At 44.4% G+C, this 19,525-nt stretch overlaps 1 protein-coding gene across 3 annotated transcripts in view; it reads right to left on the bottom strand.

Annotated features, from left to right (window-relative positions):
* C4H12orf4 (chromosome 4 C12orf4 homolog) overlaps positions 1-19,525 on the bottom strand; it is a 72,592-nt gene that overhangs the window by 22,651 nt on the left and 30,416 nt on the right. For all 3 annotated transcript variants that reach the window (XM_056517237.1, XM_056517239.1, XM_056517238.1), the window contains 2 exons: positions 19,215-19,343; positions 1,636-1,710 (listed from right to left, as the gene is read on the bottom strand). In XM_056517237.1, the coding sequence (XP_056373212.1) occupies positions 1,636-1,710; positions 19,215-19,343 (204 nt within the window). The remainder of the gene's footprint in view (positions 1-1,635; positions 1,711-19,214; positions 19,344-19,525) is intronic.

Below are 19,525 nucleotides of genomic sequence, written 5' to 3'. Positions count from 1 at the left end.
GTGGAAAGCTTTTTTTTTTTTAATTAACTGGTGCCAGAAAGTTAAACAGATTTGTAATTTACTTCTATTAAACAATCTTAATCCTTCCAGTACTTATTAGCGGCTGTATATTACAGAGAAAATTCTTTTCTTTTTGGATTTCTTTTCTGTCACGACCACAGTGCTCTCTGCCGACACCTCTGTCTATGCCAGGAACTGTCCAGAGCAGGAGAAAATCCCCATAGCAAACATATGCTGCTCTTGACAGTTCCTAAAATGGACAGAGATGTCAGCAGAGAGCACTGTGGTCAGACAGAAAAGAAATCCAAAAAGAAAAGAATTTCCTCTGTAGTATACATTCGCTAATAAGTACTAGAAGGATTAAGATTTTTTTAATAGAAGTGATTTACAAATCTGTTAAACTTTCTGGCACCAGTTGATTTAAAAAAAATAAATAAAAATAAAGTTTTCCACCGAAGTACCCCTTTAATAAGCTTTGTCTTAGTTTTTTTGTTTTTTACAAAATGACCTTGGCCTTGCTCAATTTTTTCCATAAGGACAACTATTCCCAGGGGAAGGTCAGGATATAACAGACTGGGAATTTAGTATTAACCAGGATTAGAAAAACAGAGCTACTTTCTTTAAAAACAGCGCCACGCCTGTCCTCTGGTTGTGAGTGGTATTACAACTCGGCTCCATTTACTTTAATGGAACTGAGCTGCAATATCTCACACAATGCGAGGACAGGAGTGGCTCGGTTTCTTGAAGAAAGCAAATATGTATTTCACCTGTCCTCAGGTTGTGTGTGGTATTAAAACCCTGCTCCATTCACTTTAAAGGGGTACTCCACTGGAAAACTTTTTTTTTTTTTTAAATCAACTGGTGCCAGAAAGTTAAACAGATTTGTAAATTACTTCTATTAAAAAAATCTTTATCCTTCCAGTACTTATCATCTGCTGTATACTGCAGAGGAAGTTCTTTTCTATTTGAATTTCCTTTCTGTCTGATCACAGTGCTCTCTGCTGACACCTCTGTCCATTTCAAGAACTGTCCAGAGTAGGAGCAAATCCCCATAGAAAACATATGCTGCTCTGGACAGTTCCTAAAATGGACAGAGGTGTCAGCAGAGAGCACTGTGGTCAGGCAGAAAGGAAATTTAAAAAGAAAAGAACTTACTGTGGATCATAACAGCAGCTGATAAGTACTGGAAGGATTAAGATTTTTTAATAGAAGTAATTTACAAATCTGCTTAACTTTCTGGCCCCAGTTGATTAAATTTTTTTTTTCCCAGTGGAGTACCCCTTAATGGTATTAAGCTGCAATACCACAAGCAAACTGAGGACAAGAGTGGCGCTGTTTCTTGAAGAAAGCAGTTATGTTTTTCACCTTTCCTCGGGTTGTGTGTAATATTACAACTCTGCTCCATTCACTTTAAGGGAATGAAGCTGCGATACCACATACAAACTGAGGAAAAGAGTGGCGTTGTGGCAGTATTTCCCAACCAGTGTGCCTCCAGCTGTTGCAAAACTACAACTCCCAGCATGCTGGGAGTTGTAGTTTTGCAACAGCTGGAGGCACACTGGTTGGGAGACACTGTTTAATACCCTGTTCACACCATTTTAATGGTCTCTTTGCCGGTGTAAAATTGGTACTGACCTGGTAGTAAATTCGACTGGTTGCGTTCTGCATTTTTCACCTTGTCGCCGCGCCCTTCGCTCCCATTAGTCGCTTCTGATCGTAAAACAAACAAACAAAAAAAAACATAAATAAATAGTATAAAGTTAAATATGGGGAAATATTTTTGACGTTTTGGATACACAAAACATCCAAATACAAGCGAAACGTGGTATAATGAAAATGGTCAAGTAAAGGCGGCCATACACATAAGAGCATGGGGGGTGTCCAACTCTTTTCCAGGATTAGAAAGACATTGCTGCTTTCTTACAGAAACAGCCCCACTTTTTTCTTCAGTATTTGCATGGTATTGCAGCCCAGTTCTACTGAAATGAATAGAACCTTGTTGTCCTACAACACGTGACCTGAGGACAGAGGTAGCGCTGTGTTTGGAACAAAGCCGCTATAAATTTCTAATCGATAATTTAGATGAAATGGGGTTAAAAAAAAAAAAAAAAGGCATGCTGGATTACAATGCCCAATTCTGTTGTTGTCGTCAAGTAAGTCAGGGCCAGTGCTGCCTGTCTGCAACATTGCTGCCTGTCAGCAACATATCCTGTAGCGTTACACTAGTGCTACAGTCCTTTTATTTTATGATCTGCAGAGGTCCCAAAGGTTGGTCCTTCTCTGGTCATCAAATGTTCCCATGTGAGATGGGAATACCCCTGTCTAAATTATACGGTACCCCAAAAAGCTGACAGTTGTTGGATTATCGGATATTACAGATTACTGAATGAAAAATTATATTAAAGTTACCTTAAAATTCCTAAATTTGGCGAAACAAAGTGGCCAACAGCTACTCATCTTAAACTCCCCCCCCCCCACATACACATGCATGCTCAACTCAGCTGAGCGCTCATGTGTCTGCAATGGTGATAAAAGAGAAATCTGAAGCCAGACTCGTCTAGAGTAGTTTATCTCTAGATTAGTGTTTCCCAACCAGGGTGCCTCCAGCTGTTGCAAAACTACAACTCCCAGCATGTCCGGACAGCCTTCGGCTTTCCGGGCATGCTGGGAGTTGTAGTTTTGCTACAGCTGGAGGCACCCTAGTTGGGAAACACTGCCCTAGGAAAAGCAAAGGTGGGAGTTGAGCTCCAATACACATAAGATAATGGGTGGGTTCGGTCGACATTAACCAAAATAAAAAGCATTGTGCTGTTCTAGGTCATCCATGCCTGAATTAGCCCGACCGTTCCTCTGTTGTTCCTCCTGAAAACATATAGCTGGATGTTACCATTTCCCTTGTCGAAAGGCCTGTGCCCTTGACACTGCTGAATCAGTGCTTTGTAGGGATGTCCCCTGTTGAAAATGGGAACTGTCGCTCCCTGCAGCTGTCAATTTAGTCACACGTTTCCAGGAGGAGTTACAGAGGAACGACACAATGCAGAGCTCTAAAATAAAATAGTTATGCATAAACAAAGGGGAACAGAAGAGGGGCGCTCTGTGAGCCAAGCCAGGTAACGTGCAGGTTAGGTAGCGCACTAGTCTATGTTGGTTACGCTCCGACCACAACTTATCGAGAAGAGCCCGAGTCAGTGTTTCTCAACCCTGTCCAGGCATGCTGGGAGTTGTAGTTGTGCAACAGCTGGATGCAGCCTAGCTGGGAATCACTGGCATAAGGTATCAAAATTCACCAGCATGTGGAATACTCTCGGAAGTTCACTGCCATCTATGGAGACTGCGCATCTCCGAAAGGTCCTAGCGACGGCTTGTTCTGACGGCGCCCGCTACAGGCCGAATCTGCGCCCGCGCTGAGATTCCGTAGTGTAAATAAGCCCTTACAGGCCTTAAATAGGAGTACTAAATTCAAACAACCCATCACAGGCATATAAAATAATAAAGCGCATTTTGGGGGAACAACTATAATCTTCATTAGGTTGGACCTGATGAAGATTACAGTTGTTCCCCGAAACACGCTGTCCTATCTGTTCCCAATATTATTTTCTGTGCCTGTGACGGTTCTTCCTCAGCTGGTCTTTGAATATTGGTTAAAAAGAAGTTGCACCTACAAGTATTTACTGAAACGGACATATGGGCGCGCTGACAGCTCCTCTTTAAAATAAGCGGTATCGTTTGCCCCAGTGACTGTCATCGCGGCCTGAGATCGCCATGTCCATTTTAAATGCGGCCAACGCTCTAAACACATGACCCACCCCCTGTCCTGGGGGGGGGGGGGGGGGCGGGAATTCCCCTGAATCGACAAACGCGTGTAATGTGGATTTACGGAAACGCAATCTCACTAAAAATGACTTCATCCCCCCACCCCTCCCCTCCTTAGAGGTGCTGCTCACATCTGTCTTCGGATCAGAGGAGTACATGGCACACCGTCACTGACATGCGCCAAAAACGGATCATCGGATGTGCAAAAAAGCTCCCCTGACGCCCTAGAAGAGGATCAGACCGATAGAGTTACTCGCCGGGATGTATTTTGGCAGCCGCCACGCGCTCTCTATAACCCTTAATGGGTGCACGGAGCACTCTTAGGGTCCATTTGGAAGAATTGTATTTTTGAGTAGTGGGGTTAGGTTACGTTTCGCCAGCTCGGCTTATCCCTGAGGTATGGGGCGGGTGAGGAGGTTGCAGCAGGACATGAGCTAAAGGAGGACAAGCATAAAAAATCAACCATCTCTGCTATGTGAACCCTGCCCACCGCGGACGCATGCAGATGGATTACCAACAATATATCAAGGCAAACTATCTCCTTAAAGTGAACCAGTTGCAACCAGAGGGCCTCCAGCTGTTGCAAAACTACAACTCCCAGCATGCCCGGACAGCCTTCGGCTGTCCGGGCATGCTGGGAGTTGTAGTTTTGCAACTTCTGGAGGCAGGCTGATGGAGAAACACAGAATCTTATAGCATTAAAAGCGTCCAGGCATGCTGGGAGTTGTAGTTTTGCAACAGCTGGAGGCACACCAATTAGAAAACACTGATTTACTGTATACAGTAGTGTTTGCCCAACCTGTGGAATCTTCCGTTGTTGCGAAACTACATCTCCCAGCATGTCTTTATTCAACAGTCCAATGAATAAATCGTAGGCAGCTCCCCCTACTGGTGACTAGTCAAAATCTCATAGCATTTAAAGGGGTTATCCAGGAAAAAACTTTTTTATATATATATATCAACTGGCTCCAGAAAGTTAAACAGATTTGTAAATTACTTCTATTAAAAAATCTTAATCCTTTCAGTACTTATGAGCTTCTGAAGTTAAGGTTGTTCTTTTCTGTCTAAATCCTCTCTGATAACACCTGTCTCGGAAAATGCCCAGTTTAGAAGCAAATCCCCATCGCAAACCTCTTCTAAACTGGACGTTTCCCAAGACACGTGTCATCAGAGAGCACTTAGACAGAAAAGAACAACCTTAAAGGGGTATTCCAGGCAAAAACTTTTTTTATATATATATATCAACTGGCTCCGGAAAGTTAAACAGATTTGTAAATTACTTCTATTAAAAAATCTTAATCCTTCCAATAGTTATTAGCTTCTGAAGTTTTCTGTCTAACTACTCAATGATGATGTCATGTCACGGGAGCTGTGCATGATGGGAGAATATCCCCATTGGAGCTGGACAGCTCACGTGACGTGAGTCATCAGAAAGCAGTTAGACAGAAAACAGCAACTCAACTTCAGAAGCTAATAACTATTGGAAGGATTAAGATTTTTTAATAGAAGTAATTTACAAATCTGTTTAACTTTCTGGAGCCGGTAGATATATATATATAAAAAAAGTTTTTGCCTGGAATACCCCTTTAAAGGGTACGTTTCATCAAAAAAATCTTTTGATATATTATAGATTAATGTATGCAGAATAACTTTCCAATAGCATGTTATTAAAAAAAATATGCTTCTTTCTATTAAATTTTCCACTGAAAAAATGACCACTAGAGGTCCCCCTACCAGTCCTTTTTTTTTTTTTTTTTTTTTTTTTTTTATAGATTTCAGACTGGAGTCCTAAATCTCAGACTGCAGCTGGGACACATATAAACTCAGCACTGCTCCCTGACAGGGAGTTTGTCTGTGTCCTGGCTGCAGTCTGAGATTTAGGACTCTAGCATGAGTCTGAAATCTATTAAAAAAAAAAAAAAAAAAAGGACTGGGAGGGAGACCTCTAGTGGTTATTTTTTTGTAAGTGGAAAAATAGAAAGAAGCATATTTTTTTTTTAATAACATGCAATTGGAAAGTTATTCTGCATACATTAATCTAAAATATATCAAAAGATTTTTTTTGATTAAAGGTACCCTTTAAAGAGTACCTTTCACCAAACTAAACTTTTAATATATTATTCCTTATGTTATTATATTAAAGTATTATTAAAGACACTTTGCTATTTACTTGCTGTTAAAATTCTCAATCTTTATATGTTTTTAATGTGATTGAAAAAACGCCCACTAGGTGGCTCTGTTCTCTTCCCTGATGCAAGTCAAACAGTTAGTTTGGTCTCCACCCGGACTTGCAGAAGACCAAACTCAGGAAGTGGGTGCGGGGCATGGCGAGGCACAGCTCTCACAGGCTTCAGTGATGTCGCGCCTGCTGGGGAACGCCCACTTTCTCCTGCCGGGAGCTCATACAATGTGAGAAAGGGGAAAAGTTATGATACAGAGCTTTTTAAACCTCGGAAAAATTTTTTTTTAAAGGGAAGGAGGGGTGTTAGGAGTAGTTAGGGAATATAATCTGAATAATCTGAGTTAGTTTAGAAAATATGGTTTGATGACAGGCTCTTTAAAGTGCCCGGGCATGCTGGGAGTTGTAGTTTTGCAACTGCTAGAAGCAGACTGATTAGAAAATACTGATTTACTGTATACAGCATTGTTCCCTCAACCTGTGGTTCTCCAGCTGTTGCAAAACTACAACTCCCAGCATGTCTTTATTCAGCAGCTGGAGGGCCACTGATAGGCGAACAAGTGCTTTACAGTCTAATTATGAAGGCTAATGGATAAATCATATGCAGCTCCCCCTACTGGTGACTATCCAGAATCTTATAGCATTAAAAGCGTCCAGGCATGCTGGGAGATGTAGTTTTACAACAGCTGGAGTCACACCGATGGGAAAACACTGATTTATTGTATATAGTAGTGTTTGCCCAACCTGTGGATCTCCAGCTGTTGCGAAACTACCACTCCCAGCATGTCTTTATTCAACTGTCCAATGGATAAATCGTATGCAGCTCCCCCTACTGGTGAGTAGCCATAATCTTATAGCATTTAAAGAACTCGGGCATGCTGGGAGCTGTAGTTTTGCAACAGCTGGAGGCACACTGGTTGGGAAACACTGATTTACTGTATACAGTTCCCCCAACCTGTGGCCCTCTGGCTGTTGCAAAACTACAACTCCCAGCATGTCTTTATTCAACAGCTGGAGGGTTACAGGTTAGGGAACAACTACTGTACAGTCTTATTATGAAGGATAATGGATAAATCGTATGCAGCTCCCCCTACTGGTGACTAGCCAGAATCTTTAAAAAGCGTCCAGGCATGCTGGGAGTTTTTCAACAGCTGGGGGCACAGTGGTACTGTATACAGCACTGTTCCCCCAACTTGTGGTTCTACAGCTGTTGCAGAACTACAACTTCCAGCAAGTCTTTATTCAACAGCTGGAGGGTCACAACTGCTGTACAGTCTTATTATAAAGTCCAATGGATAAATCGTATGCAGTGAGCTCCTACGCTCCCCCTAGTGGTGACTAGCAAGAACCTCATAGCATTTAAGCATACCTCTTAAAGGGGTACTCCTGCAAAAAACATTTATTTTTTCTTCAACTGGTGCCAGAAAGTAAAACAGATTTGTAAATTACTTCTATTAAATAATCTTAATCCTTCCAGTACTTATCAGATGCTGTATGCTCCAGAAGAAGTTGTGTAGTTCTTTTCAGTCTGACCACAGTGCTCTCTGCTGACACCTCTGTCCATGTCAGGAACTGTCCAGAGCCGAAGCAAATCCCCATAGCAAACCTCTCCTGTTCTGGACAGTTCCTGACATGGACAGAGGTGGCAGCAGAGAGCACTGTGGTCAGACTGGAAAGAACTACACAACTTCCTGTGGAGCATACAGCAGCTGATAACTACTGGAAGGATTAAGATTTTTAAACAGAAGTAATTTACAAATTGTTTGACTTTCTGGCACCAGTTGATTGGAACAAAAAATAAAATAAAAAATGACATCCAGAGTACCCCTTTAAAGTTCGGACACCCACCCATCAGCCACTAATCCTGTGGATAGAGGATAATTTTTGAAGCCCTTTTAGAATACAGAGAATGCATTCGGGAACCCTGTGTGGAAGTTCCATTTTGGATGAGATGTAACCCGACCCCCTAGTGTACGTATTAGCGGTATATTTACGTGACCTTAGTACATTGATAATTAGAGAAATGCCGCCCCCCCCCCCCCCTCCCATCAAGGCTTTGAGGATTTAAATGAGCAGAATTTTTCGTAATCTTATTTTGTAGAGTCACATGACACCACACGTTCCTGGCATGCCATAAAGGGCCATGAATACCCCAGCAAAAGGTTAAATTGAGGCAAATTAGGAAAGACCACAAACAATGAATGACTAATGCAGCGTCCTTCCCCCCCCCATCCCCGAACTGTGGTTCTCCAGCTGTTGCAAACCTACAACTCCCATCATGCCCTGAAAGTATGGCTGCCCATACCATCCACCCACCTCTACCTACCAATCTCACCAACAATCCTATGTAATGTTTTGTTTGTTTCTGACTGTGACAAACGGGGGAGATGAGGGGACAATAATGACTGTGACACAGGAAGAGATAAGGAGAAACTAATGACTGTGACACAGAGAGATGAGGGGACACTAATGACTGTGACACAGAGAGATGAGGGGACACTAATGACTGTGACACAGGAAGACATAAGGAGAAACTAATGACTGTGACAGAGAGATGAGGGGACACTATTGACTGTGACACAGGAAGAGATAAGGAGAAACTAATGACTGACACAGAGAGATGAGGGGACACTAATGACGGTGACACAGGAAGAGATAAGGAGAAACTAATGATGGTGACACAGAGAGATGAGGGAACAATAATGACTGACACAGAGAGATGAGGGGACAATAATGACGGTGACACAGAGAGATGATGGGCCAATAATGACTGTGACACAGGAAGAGATAAGGAGAAACTTATGACTGTGACACAGAGAGATGAGGGGACACTAATGACTGACACAGAGAGATGAGGGGACAGTAATAGCTGACACTCAGAGGGGAGATGAGGGGACACTAATGACGGCGACGCACAGAGAAATATAAGGGGATTGTAAAGACTGACATTGAGAAAGATGAAGGGACAGTAATAACTGAAACGCAAGGAGGTGATGAGGGGGCAGTAATAACTGACACACAGGAAGAGATAAGGGGACACTTATGACTGTGACAAATAAGGAGAGATGAGAAGACACTAATGACTGACACTGGAAGAGATATGGAGAAACTAATGACTGACACAGAGAGATGAGGGAACAATAATGACTGTGACACAGAGATGAGGGGACAATAATGACTGTGACACAGGAAGAGATAAGGAGAAACTAATGACTGTGACACAGAGTGATGAGAGGACACTAATGACTGTGACACAGAGAGAAGAGGGGACACTAATGACTGACACAGAGAGATGAGGGGACAGTAATAGCTGACACTCAGAGGGGAGATGAGGGGACACTAATGACGGTGACGCACACAGAGAAATATAAGGGGATAGTAAAGACTGACATTGAGAAAGATGAAGGGACAGTAATAACTGAAACGCAAGGAGACGATGAAGGGGCAGTAATAACTGACACACAGGAAGAGATAAGGGGACACTTATGACTGTGACACAGAGAGATGAGGGGACACTAATGACTGACACAGATGAGGGGACACTAATGACTGACAGAGGAAGAGGAGAAGATTTAATAACTGTGACACGGAGTGATAAGGGGACACTAATGACTGTGACACAGGGAGAGATGAGGGGACAGTAATAAACTGACACTCAGGGGGGAGATAAGGAGACACTGAGAACTAACACACGGGGGGATGAAAGGACACTAATGACTGACGTACAGAGAAATATAAGGGGACAGTAAAGACTGACAGTGAGAAAACTGAAGGGACAAAAATAAATATGACACAAGGGGCGATGAGGGGACAGTAATAACTGACACACAGGGGGAGATGAGGGGACACTAATATCTGTGACACATGGAGTGATAAGGGGACACTAATGACTGTGACATGGAGAGATGAGGGGACAGTAATGACGGTGACACAGGGAGAGATAAGGGGATACTAATGACTGTGACACAGGGAGATGAGGGTACACTAATGACGGTGACGTACAGAGAAATATAAGGGGACAGTAAAGACTGACATTGAGAAAGCTGAAGGGACAAAAATAAATATGACACAAGGGGGCGATGAGGGGACAGTAATAACTGACACACAGGGGGAGATGAGGGAACACTAATATCTGTGACACAGGGAGAGATGAGGGGATACTAATGACTGTGACACAGGGAGAGATGAGGGGACAGTAATGACTGACACAGGGAGAGATGAGGGGAAAGTAATGACTGTGACACAGGGAGAGGAGGGGACACTAATGACTGTGACACAGGGAGAGATGAGGGTACAGCAATAACTGTGACACAGGGAGAGATGAGGGGACAGTAATGACTGTGATGCAGGGAGATGAGGGGACACTAATGACTGTGACACAGGGAGAGATGAGGGGACAGTAATGACTGTGACACAGGGAGAGATGAGGGGACAGTAATGACTGACACAGGGAGAGATGAGGGGACAGTAATGACTGTGACACAGGGAGAGATGAGGGGACAGTAATGACTGTGACACAGGGAGAGATGAGGGGACAGTAATGACTGACACAGGGAGAGATGAGGGGACAGTAATGACTGACACAGGGAGAGATGAGGGGACAGTAATGACTGACACAGGGAGAGATGAGGGGACCGTAATGACTGACACAGGGAGAGATGAGGGGACCCTTATGACTGTGACACAGGGAGAGATGAGGGGACAGTAATAGCGGAGGTTGCATTGATATCTGAACAGGGTCCATGGTGCAGATCACACAGGATTATATGGGTCCTGTTCCTCTCAGTTCGGAGGTCGGAGCTGAAGCCAAATTGTTGGAATGGTCGTGCCGGCCATATATTTTTTCTCTTCCCTCCTACATACTACTTAGTAAGAGCCGCCGGCTGTATTTAGGAGTGTCCTAGCAGCATCCCAATTTATAGAGCAGCCCCCGGAGCAGATGACAGGCCAAATACAGACACAGATAAATATAGATGTTACGTGCTGATATATATATTCACGTCATGGCTTCCAACTGTTTACAACCCCTCCTGGGCTTTAAAGGAACTGTAGTTATTAGCTCAGAGTTTCCCAACCTGGGTGCCTCCAGCTGTTGCAAAACTACAATTCCCAGCATGCCCGGACAGCCTTTGGCTGTCCGGGCATGCTGGGAGTTGTAGTTTTGCAACACCTGGAGGCACCCTGGTTGGGAAACACTGTATTAGCTGATGATCAACCTGATAACTATAGAACGCCTTTTCTTTTAGGCGGGTGGTCTTCAAACTGTGGTCCTCCAGCTGTTGAAAAACTACAACTCCCAGATTTTCGGCGGCAGAATTTCTGCTGCAGAAAATCCGCCGCAGGCATGTTTGATGTCAATGGGGTTTGGTGCAGATTTTCTTGCTGTGGAAAATCTGCTGCTGACCGCCCCCATTCAAACTCACTGCGATCTCGCAATAAAATCCAGCAGCTACAAGGTTTCGTTCACCCAGGAGGATTTTGTGCGAGTTTTCCGCAATGTGTTTGTTGCAGAAAATCTGCAATGGATTTTGCTACCATCGACTTCAATGGGTCAGCAGCAAATCAACAAATCTGCCACTATTGTGGGTTTTTTGTCAGCAAATAGGACACGGAAAATCTGCAGGAAATCTGCCCGTGTGAATGAACCATTAGAGTATGTTTACACGTGTGAATTTTGCTTCACATTGACTTTTAAATGTTCAATGTGGAGTCAGCAGAACAGTGGCAGAGCCCCCCGGCGGTGTCAATGCAGCGTCACTAGTCCGGGGCCGGTCCGCATACCGGTGGGGAGGGTGAGTCGGTCCGGGCCATCCATATTCACCCCGAGGCGAGGGGGGTTGACAGGGGGTGATGATGATGGGGGGGTCTGGATGATGACAGGGGGATGATGGATGATGACAGGGGGGGGGGGGGGGATGATGTATTTCACACCCTAGGCTTATACGAATCAATACGTTTTCCTACATTTTTGTTATGAAATTAGGGGCCTCGGCTTATATTCGAGTATATACGGTATATACAGTTGAACCGGACCTCAGATGAACTTATTAGAGTTTATATGCACGGTACACTATTGAATCACTGTATTGTATGAATAATATGTAAGCACTGTATATGATTGTATACCGCTGTATTCACAACACGTATATATGAGACCGATGATGGTCTATTTGAGTATTTTTCTAGATTGTTTTGATTTTGGTTTGGGCACCCCCCCCCCCCCCCCCTCATTTGTGTATTCAATTGAAGGGCCTATATACATATACACGCTTGTATAATGTTTGATATGCTTGAGAAAGGCTCTATTGCTGAGCCGAAACGTAGCTTTTCTGCACAGATGTGTGAATAAACCCACGCTTTCATTGGTATACCGGTGTGCCGCTTCTACTTGATTCTACATATTATTTGGGAGTTGGTCGGTTCCCGAAGCTTGGCACCCGGGCGGATCCGGAATCCTGGTGCACGGTGCTCCCCCTGATCTATTATTGCTACTATATATATTAGGAATCGACCGATATCCTTTTTTTAGGGCCGATACCGATAATCGGTGGAGGTTAGGGCCGATAGCTGATAACTTATACCGATATTCCGGTATAAGTTATCGGCTATTTAACCCCCTGCGACACCGCTGCAGATCATTGATTTAAAGCGGGCGCTTTAAATCAATGATCTGCAGTGGCTTTTGTGGGGCCATAGGCCACCGCCACCACCCGCTTCTCTCCCCCTGTCAGCGTGGTCCAGACCATCCTTCCTTCCTGTAGTGTCCGGGGGCGTTCCGGGTGAAGAGTGAACCGGTCTGGGCTGTCCTTCTCCGGCGGTCATCTTCTCCACTCCAGGCAGGCTCCGGCCTAGTACGCTGCATAGACGCCGCTGCGCAGTGACGCCCGTGCGCAGCGACGCACCCGACGTCACGGCGCAGTGGAGTCTATGCAGTGTACTAGGCCGGAGCCTGCCCGGAGTGGAGAAGATGACCGCTGGAGAAGAAGGACAGCCCAGGCCGGTTCACTCTTCACCCGGAACGCCCCCGGACACTACAGGAAGGAAGGATTGATGGCCCGGACCACCCCCATTACGGGTAAGTTTAATTTTTTTATTGACTCGGAGGGTGGGGGAGGGGCCCAACCGGTATAGCGGTATGGGTAAAAATCCATACCGGTATACCGCCCAGCATCACGGTGGGGGGTGCGACGTGGTGCGGTGGGTCGGGGGTGCGGTGCGGTGGGTCGGGGGTGCGGTGCGGTGGGTCAGGGGTGCGGTGCGGCGGGTCGGGGGGGTGGCCATACCGATAATCGGTCGATCCCTAATATATATATATATATATATATATATATATATATATATAGATAGAGCGATAGATAGAGAGATAGATATGAGAGATGGATAGATAGATATGAGATAAATAGATAGATAGATAGATATGAGATAGATAGATATGAGATAGATAGATATGAGATAGATAGGAGATAGATAAATATGAGATAGATAGATATGAGATAGATAGATAGATAGATATGAGATGGATAGATAGATATGAGATAAATAGATAGATAGATAGATATGAGATAGATAGATATGAGATAGATAGATATATATGAGATAGATTTGAGATAGATATGAGATAGATAGATATGAGATAGATATGAGATAGATAGATAGATATGAGAGATAGATATGAGAGATAGATACAAGTACAAAAAAAAATCTCCCAGTAGCACATAAATGAAGTAAAAAAAAATCCAGTGTTTAATTCCATGAATTTTGTCAAAAACAGCAACGTTTCAATCAGCTCCTCCTGATCTTTCTCATACTATGCAGATGCAAATCAAAAAATGTTGCAGTATCTTGTAATACCTTTTTTATTGGACTAACAGAATTTTGTAGAGACAAAAATATGGAACGCTTCACGAATTTGCGTGTCATACTATGTACAAATCAGTGACTACCACCCTTAAATAAGTGCGCGCTGGCGCTGTAATGTAGCCATGGTAACACTAGTGCTTTCCTTGCATTGGTCCGGATGTTCAGCCCGATATCATGCTAAGAGGGAGAGAGTGCGCATGCGCCCTCTGTTTTCACCACGCTAACGTGGCTTATGGCGTTGGTGCCGGTATCATAATACAACATGGTGAGGGGGGTCCCTGCCCCTTGTTTTTAATTAGCACAGGTGATTTATTAGAGCACATTGATTGTAATTAACTGTATATGCCATATAACTATGCACTTTTTACAGTATTTGATTATGTATACATTTGAAATTGAATATATGATGAATTGTTCTTACACTTTTTGTCAAATATTTATTATTGTGATAAATGAGTTTGCTGTGATCATGTTGGCACCATTATTGGTGCCCCTAATTAAGGGTGGTAGTCACTGATTTGTACATAGAATGAGAAAGATCAGGAGGAGCTGATTGAAACGTTGCTGTTTTTGACACCATTCATGGAATAAACCACTGGATTATTTTTTTTTTTACTTCATATGTGTGGTACTGGGAGATTTATTTGTACTGTTTAAGAAGTAGGCCCCTAACCCGGACTCCAGAACCTGCGTGCACCTTCAAAGGATTTTCTCATTTTTTGGGATGTGCTGCTTTTCTCTATTATGAGGATATAGAGATACAGTCATGGCCGTAAATGTTGGCACCCCTGAAATTTTTCTAGAAAATGAAGTGTTTCTCACAGAAAAGGATTGCAGTAACAGGTTTTGCTATATACATGTTTATTCCCTTTGTGTGTATTGGAACTAAACAATAAAAGAGAGGAAAAAAAGCAAATTGGACATAATGTCACCAAACTCCAAAAATGGGCTGGACAAAATTATTGGCAAGCATAAGATTGTTTCAAGCATGTGATGGTCCTTTAAACTCACCTGGGGCAAGGAACAGGTGTGGGCAATATAAAAATCACACCTGAAAGCAGATAAAAAGGAGAGAAGTTCACTTAGTCTTTGCATTGTGTGTCTGTGTGTGCCACACTAAGCATGGACAACAGAAAGAGGAGAAGAGAACTGTCTGAGGACTTGAGAACCAAAATTGTGGAAAAATATCAACGATCTCAAGGTTACAAGTCCATCTCCAGAGATCTAGATTTGCCTTTTTTTGTTTAGTTCCAATAAACACAAAGGGAATAAACATGTGTACAGCAAAGCATGTGTTACTGCAATCCTTTTTACTGAAATCAGGGGTGTTACCAGGCTTGTAAGGTCTGAGACATCCAGAACCTTTGTGCTAGCAGTGTGCTGCTGTATTCTCCTGTTTGTGTATATTTAGCCTAGCAGCGTGCACCTGTAGGCCGGGTCCATGCAGTAGTTTGGTATCAGTATGTGCTGGCCAACTTACCTTGTTTGTGTTAAACATATGGGGGAGTGGCCACCTCCATGTTGGCTCCTGCACCCCACCCATCTCATAAGGCGCTGGATGTTCCAGACCTTACAAGCCTGGTAACCAACTGCACAGAGGCACATTCATAGTGTAGGGTCCGTCCCAATGAGGTCACCTTATCGCGGTGGGATGGTCCAAACTATTTGGCCAAATGGTGAGCGAAGCACCTCACTTTCCATTTTTCATTGTAGCAACATAGCATTTCATGTTTTATCTGTATGTTTGTTCTAGCAGTGTGCTGCTGTATTCTCTTGCTTGTGTATATCTAGCCGAGCAGCGTGCACCTGTAGGCCGGGTCCATGCAATAGTTTGGTATCAGTATGTGCTGGCCAACTTACCCTTTTTTTATATGAGATAGATGGATAGATAGTAGAGATGAGCGAACTTACAGTAAATTTGATTCGTCACGAACTTCTCGGCTTGGCGGTTGCTGACTTTTCCTGCATAAATTAGTAAAGCTTTCAGGTGCTACCGTGGGCTGGAAAAGGTGGATACAGTCCTAGGAGACTCTTTCTTTCCACCTTGTCCAGCCCACCGGAGCACCGGAAAGCTGAACTAATTTATGCAGGAAAAGTCAGCAACCGCTGAGCTAAGAAGTTCGTGACGAATCAAATTTACTGTAAGTGCGCTCATCTCTAATAGATAGATATGAGATAGATAGATATAAGATAGATATGAAATAGATAGATATGAGATAGATAGATAGATAGATATGAGATACATAGATAGATTGATATGAGATAGATAGATATGAGATAGAGAAGCAGGTGGAGCAGCACTCTCAAGTTGAACTAGGTGCAGTGGGTGCAGGCTGTGGATGGGCCCTGGTCCTCGGGCCCCGATGAAATACAGCAACCAAGTAAACGCAGCAGCACTCCAGCGTAGTGAAGAATAGTGACTTTTATTTATCACCAAAAAGCAATAGCGACGTTTCAACCACCTCACGTGGCCGTCCTCAAGGCTTGAGGACGGCCACGTGAGGTGGTTGAAACGTCGCTATTGCTTTTTGGTGATAAATAAAAGTCACTATTCTTCCCTACGCTGGAGTGCTGCTGCGTTTACTTGGTTGCTAGATATGAGATAGATAGATATGAGATAGATATGAGATATATAGATAGATAGATATGAAATAGAAAGATATGAGATAGATAGATATGAGATATTCTGCCAAATGTGGACCTACCCCCCAAGAAGTAAATGGGAAATACAAACAGCTGCAGCTGTCAGGGCATGCTGGGAGTTGTAGTTTTACAACAGCTGGAGGCACCCTGGTTGGGAAACACTGCATTAGTCAGATGTTGAACAAGTGGTTACTACTTCGAAACTCAGCTTAGGGGGTCAAATACTTATCAACCTGACCATGTAACCCTAAGCTGGGTGACAGGAAACATGAGGTATAATGTGTCATGTACCCAGTGGTTATTATTTGATTCAAAACATTCAATGCAATAATCAATAGTGCAAACAAGCTGCACCGCAGTCCATCATGGCCTGTAATATGGACTGTACATCACTAAGGTACTAAGGTACAGTGGTCCCTCAAGTTACAATATTAATTGGTTCCAGGACAACCATTGTATGTTGAATCCATTGTATGTTGAATCCATTGTATGTTGAGACCATAACTCTATGGAAACCTGGTAATTGGTTCTGAAGCCCCAAAATGTCATCCAAAAATAGGAAAAAGTGAGGATTAAAGATAAATAAGTAGATAACTAATATAGATAAAGCAAATCCTTACATATAAAAGTAATAAATATCTGCTGGGAGCTGTAATCACTGTCTATATAGAGGACAGGAGCTTCTTCAGGGTCCTGTACAGTACACAATGTCCTAAAAAAGTAACATGGAGCTGCCCTCACCTGGTGTCCAAAGGAGCAGCTAACCCTGGGACAGGTAAAGAGTACAGAACATGTAATACCTCCTTGTACTGTAGGGGGCGATACCAGACACCAGCCAGTGCATACACTTCAGTAATACAGGTAAAGAGTACAGAACATGTAATACCTCCCTGTACTGTAGGGGGCGCTACCAGACACCAGCCAGTGTATACACTTCAGTAATACAGGTGAAGAGTACAGAACATGTAATACCTCCCTGTACTGTAGGGGGCGCTACCAGACACCAGTCAGTGCATACACTTCAGTAATACAGGGGTTTTACCAGTAAATTGCCCATTCTGATTGGTTGGTTCTTTCAGCCATTGACATGTTTCGCAGATCTGGTACATTGTATGTTGAGTCTGGTTTCAAGTTACAATGGTCCAGAAAAGACCATCGTATGATGAAACTATTGTGTGTTGAGGCCATTGTAAGTTGAGGGATCACTGTACTTGGTTCTAGGGATCGAATGATTATCGGATTGGCCGATATTTACAATTTTGTTAGTTATCGGTATCTAACCTTGCCGATAATGCGTCTTGCCCGCGACACCCGGGCCCGGAGAATGGTGCTGCTGGCTGCTGTTTTGCATCTCCCACACAGCCATGGCAGCCCTGTAAGAGAACCGCAGTGGCTGCCTGGGAGAGGCGCTTCGAACTCCGGCGTGGCGCTGCTGCACTTAGACGTGAGGTCACCTCACGTCTAAGCGTAGCAGCGCCACGTCGGAGTTGACTGTGCCACCAATCAGTGCGCCTGTCGCCCTGCTCTCTCTCTCTCGTACAGGGCCCTGCTTGTCCTCAGTGTACAGAACCCTGCTTGTCCTCAGTGTACAGAGCCCTGCTTGTCCTCAGTGTACAGAGCCCTGCTTTCCTCAGTACACAGAGCCCTGCTTTCCTCAGTACACAGAGCCCCGCTTGTCCTCAGTGTACAGAACCCCGCTTGTCCTCAGTGTACAGAGCCCCGCTTGTCCTCAGTGTACAGAGCCCCGCTTGTCCTCAGTGTACAGAGCCCCGCTTGTCCTCAGTGTACAGAGCCCCGCTTGTCCTCAGTGTACAGAGCCCCGCTTGTCCTCAGTGTACAGAGCCCCGCTTGTCCTCAGTGTACAGAGCCCCGCTTGTCCTCAGTGTACAGAGCCCCGCTTGTCCTCAGTGTACAGAGCCCCGCTTGTCCTCAGTGTACAGAGCCCCGCTTGTCCTCAGTGTACAGAGCCCCGCTTGTCCTCAGTGTACAGAGCCCCGCTTGTCCTCAGTGTACAGAGCCCCGCTTGTCCTCAGTGTACAGAGCCCCGCTTGTCCTCAGTGTACAGAGCCCCGCTTGTCCTCAGTGTACAGAGCCCCGCTTGTCCTCAGTGTACAGAGCCCCGCTTGTCCTCAGTGTACAGAGCCCCGCTTGTCCTCAGTGTACAGAGCCCCGCTTGTCCTCAGTGTACAGAGCCCCGCTTGTCCTCAGTGTACAGAGCCCCGCTTGTCCTCAGTGTACAGAGCCCCGCTTGTCCTCAGTGTACAGAGCCCCGCTTGTCCTCAGTGTACAGAGCCCCGCTTGTCCTCAGTGTACAGAGCCCCGCTTGTCCCCAGTGTACAGAGCCCCGCTTGTCCCCAGTGTAAAGAGCCCTGCTTGTCCTCAGTGTACAGAGCCCTGCTTGTCCTAGGTGTACAGAGCCCTGATGTCCTCAGTGTACATGGCCCTGCTTTAAAATGCCCAAAATTTAAAATGCACGGAATATCGGTAAGTTATCGGACTGAAAGTTCACAGGGTATCGGCTCTAAAAAAAAATCAATATCGGTCACTTCCTACTTGGTTCATTACATCCAATGCAGTAATCAATAGTGCACACAAGCTGCACCGCAGTCCATCATGGCCTGTAATATGGACTGAACATCACTAAGGTACAGTGGACAAAATAATGGTTCTGTGATGTCACCATTATCATCTGTGTACAATCTATAGGAAACCCACTGACCTTGCTGGTGCTTCGCCTTTTGGCTCCTCTGTGCCCGGGCATACAGCACCACCTGCTGAACCACATCCAGCTGCTCCTGGAGGTGCGGGAAATGAAAGTCGGTGCATTCCTGGCAGACAGTGGCAAAATCTGAATGGATGACACAAGAGTGAGCAAAAACACAGAGCAATGTCTCATCATAATTGTTTTATATTTGTTGTCTGTCTGATACAGAGGTCCAAACCCCCTGCATAGTCACAGAGATAAAAGCTACAGACACTTATGCAAATGTGTTTTTAAGAGAAATGAATATATTATGTTGATTAAAACAT

The sequence above is a fragment of the Hyla sarda genome, chromosome 4 (assembly GCF_029499605.1).
Source record: "Hyla sarda isolate aHylSar1 chromosome 4, aHylSar1.hap1, whole genome shotgun sequence".
Classification (NCBI taxonomy): Eukaryota; Metazoa; Chordata; class Amphibia; order Anura; family Hylidae; genus Hyla; species Hyla sarda.
Note: the sequence above shows the minus strand (reverse complement) of the source record. Positions and strands in the feature narration are given on the sequence as shown.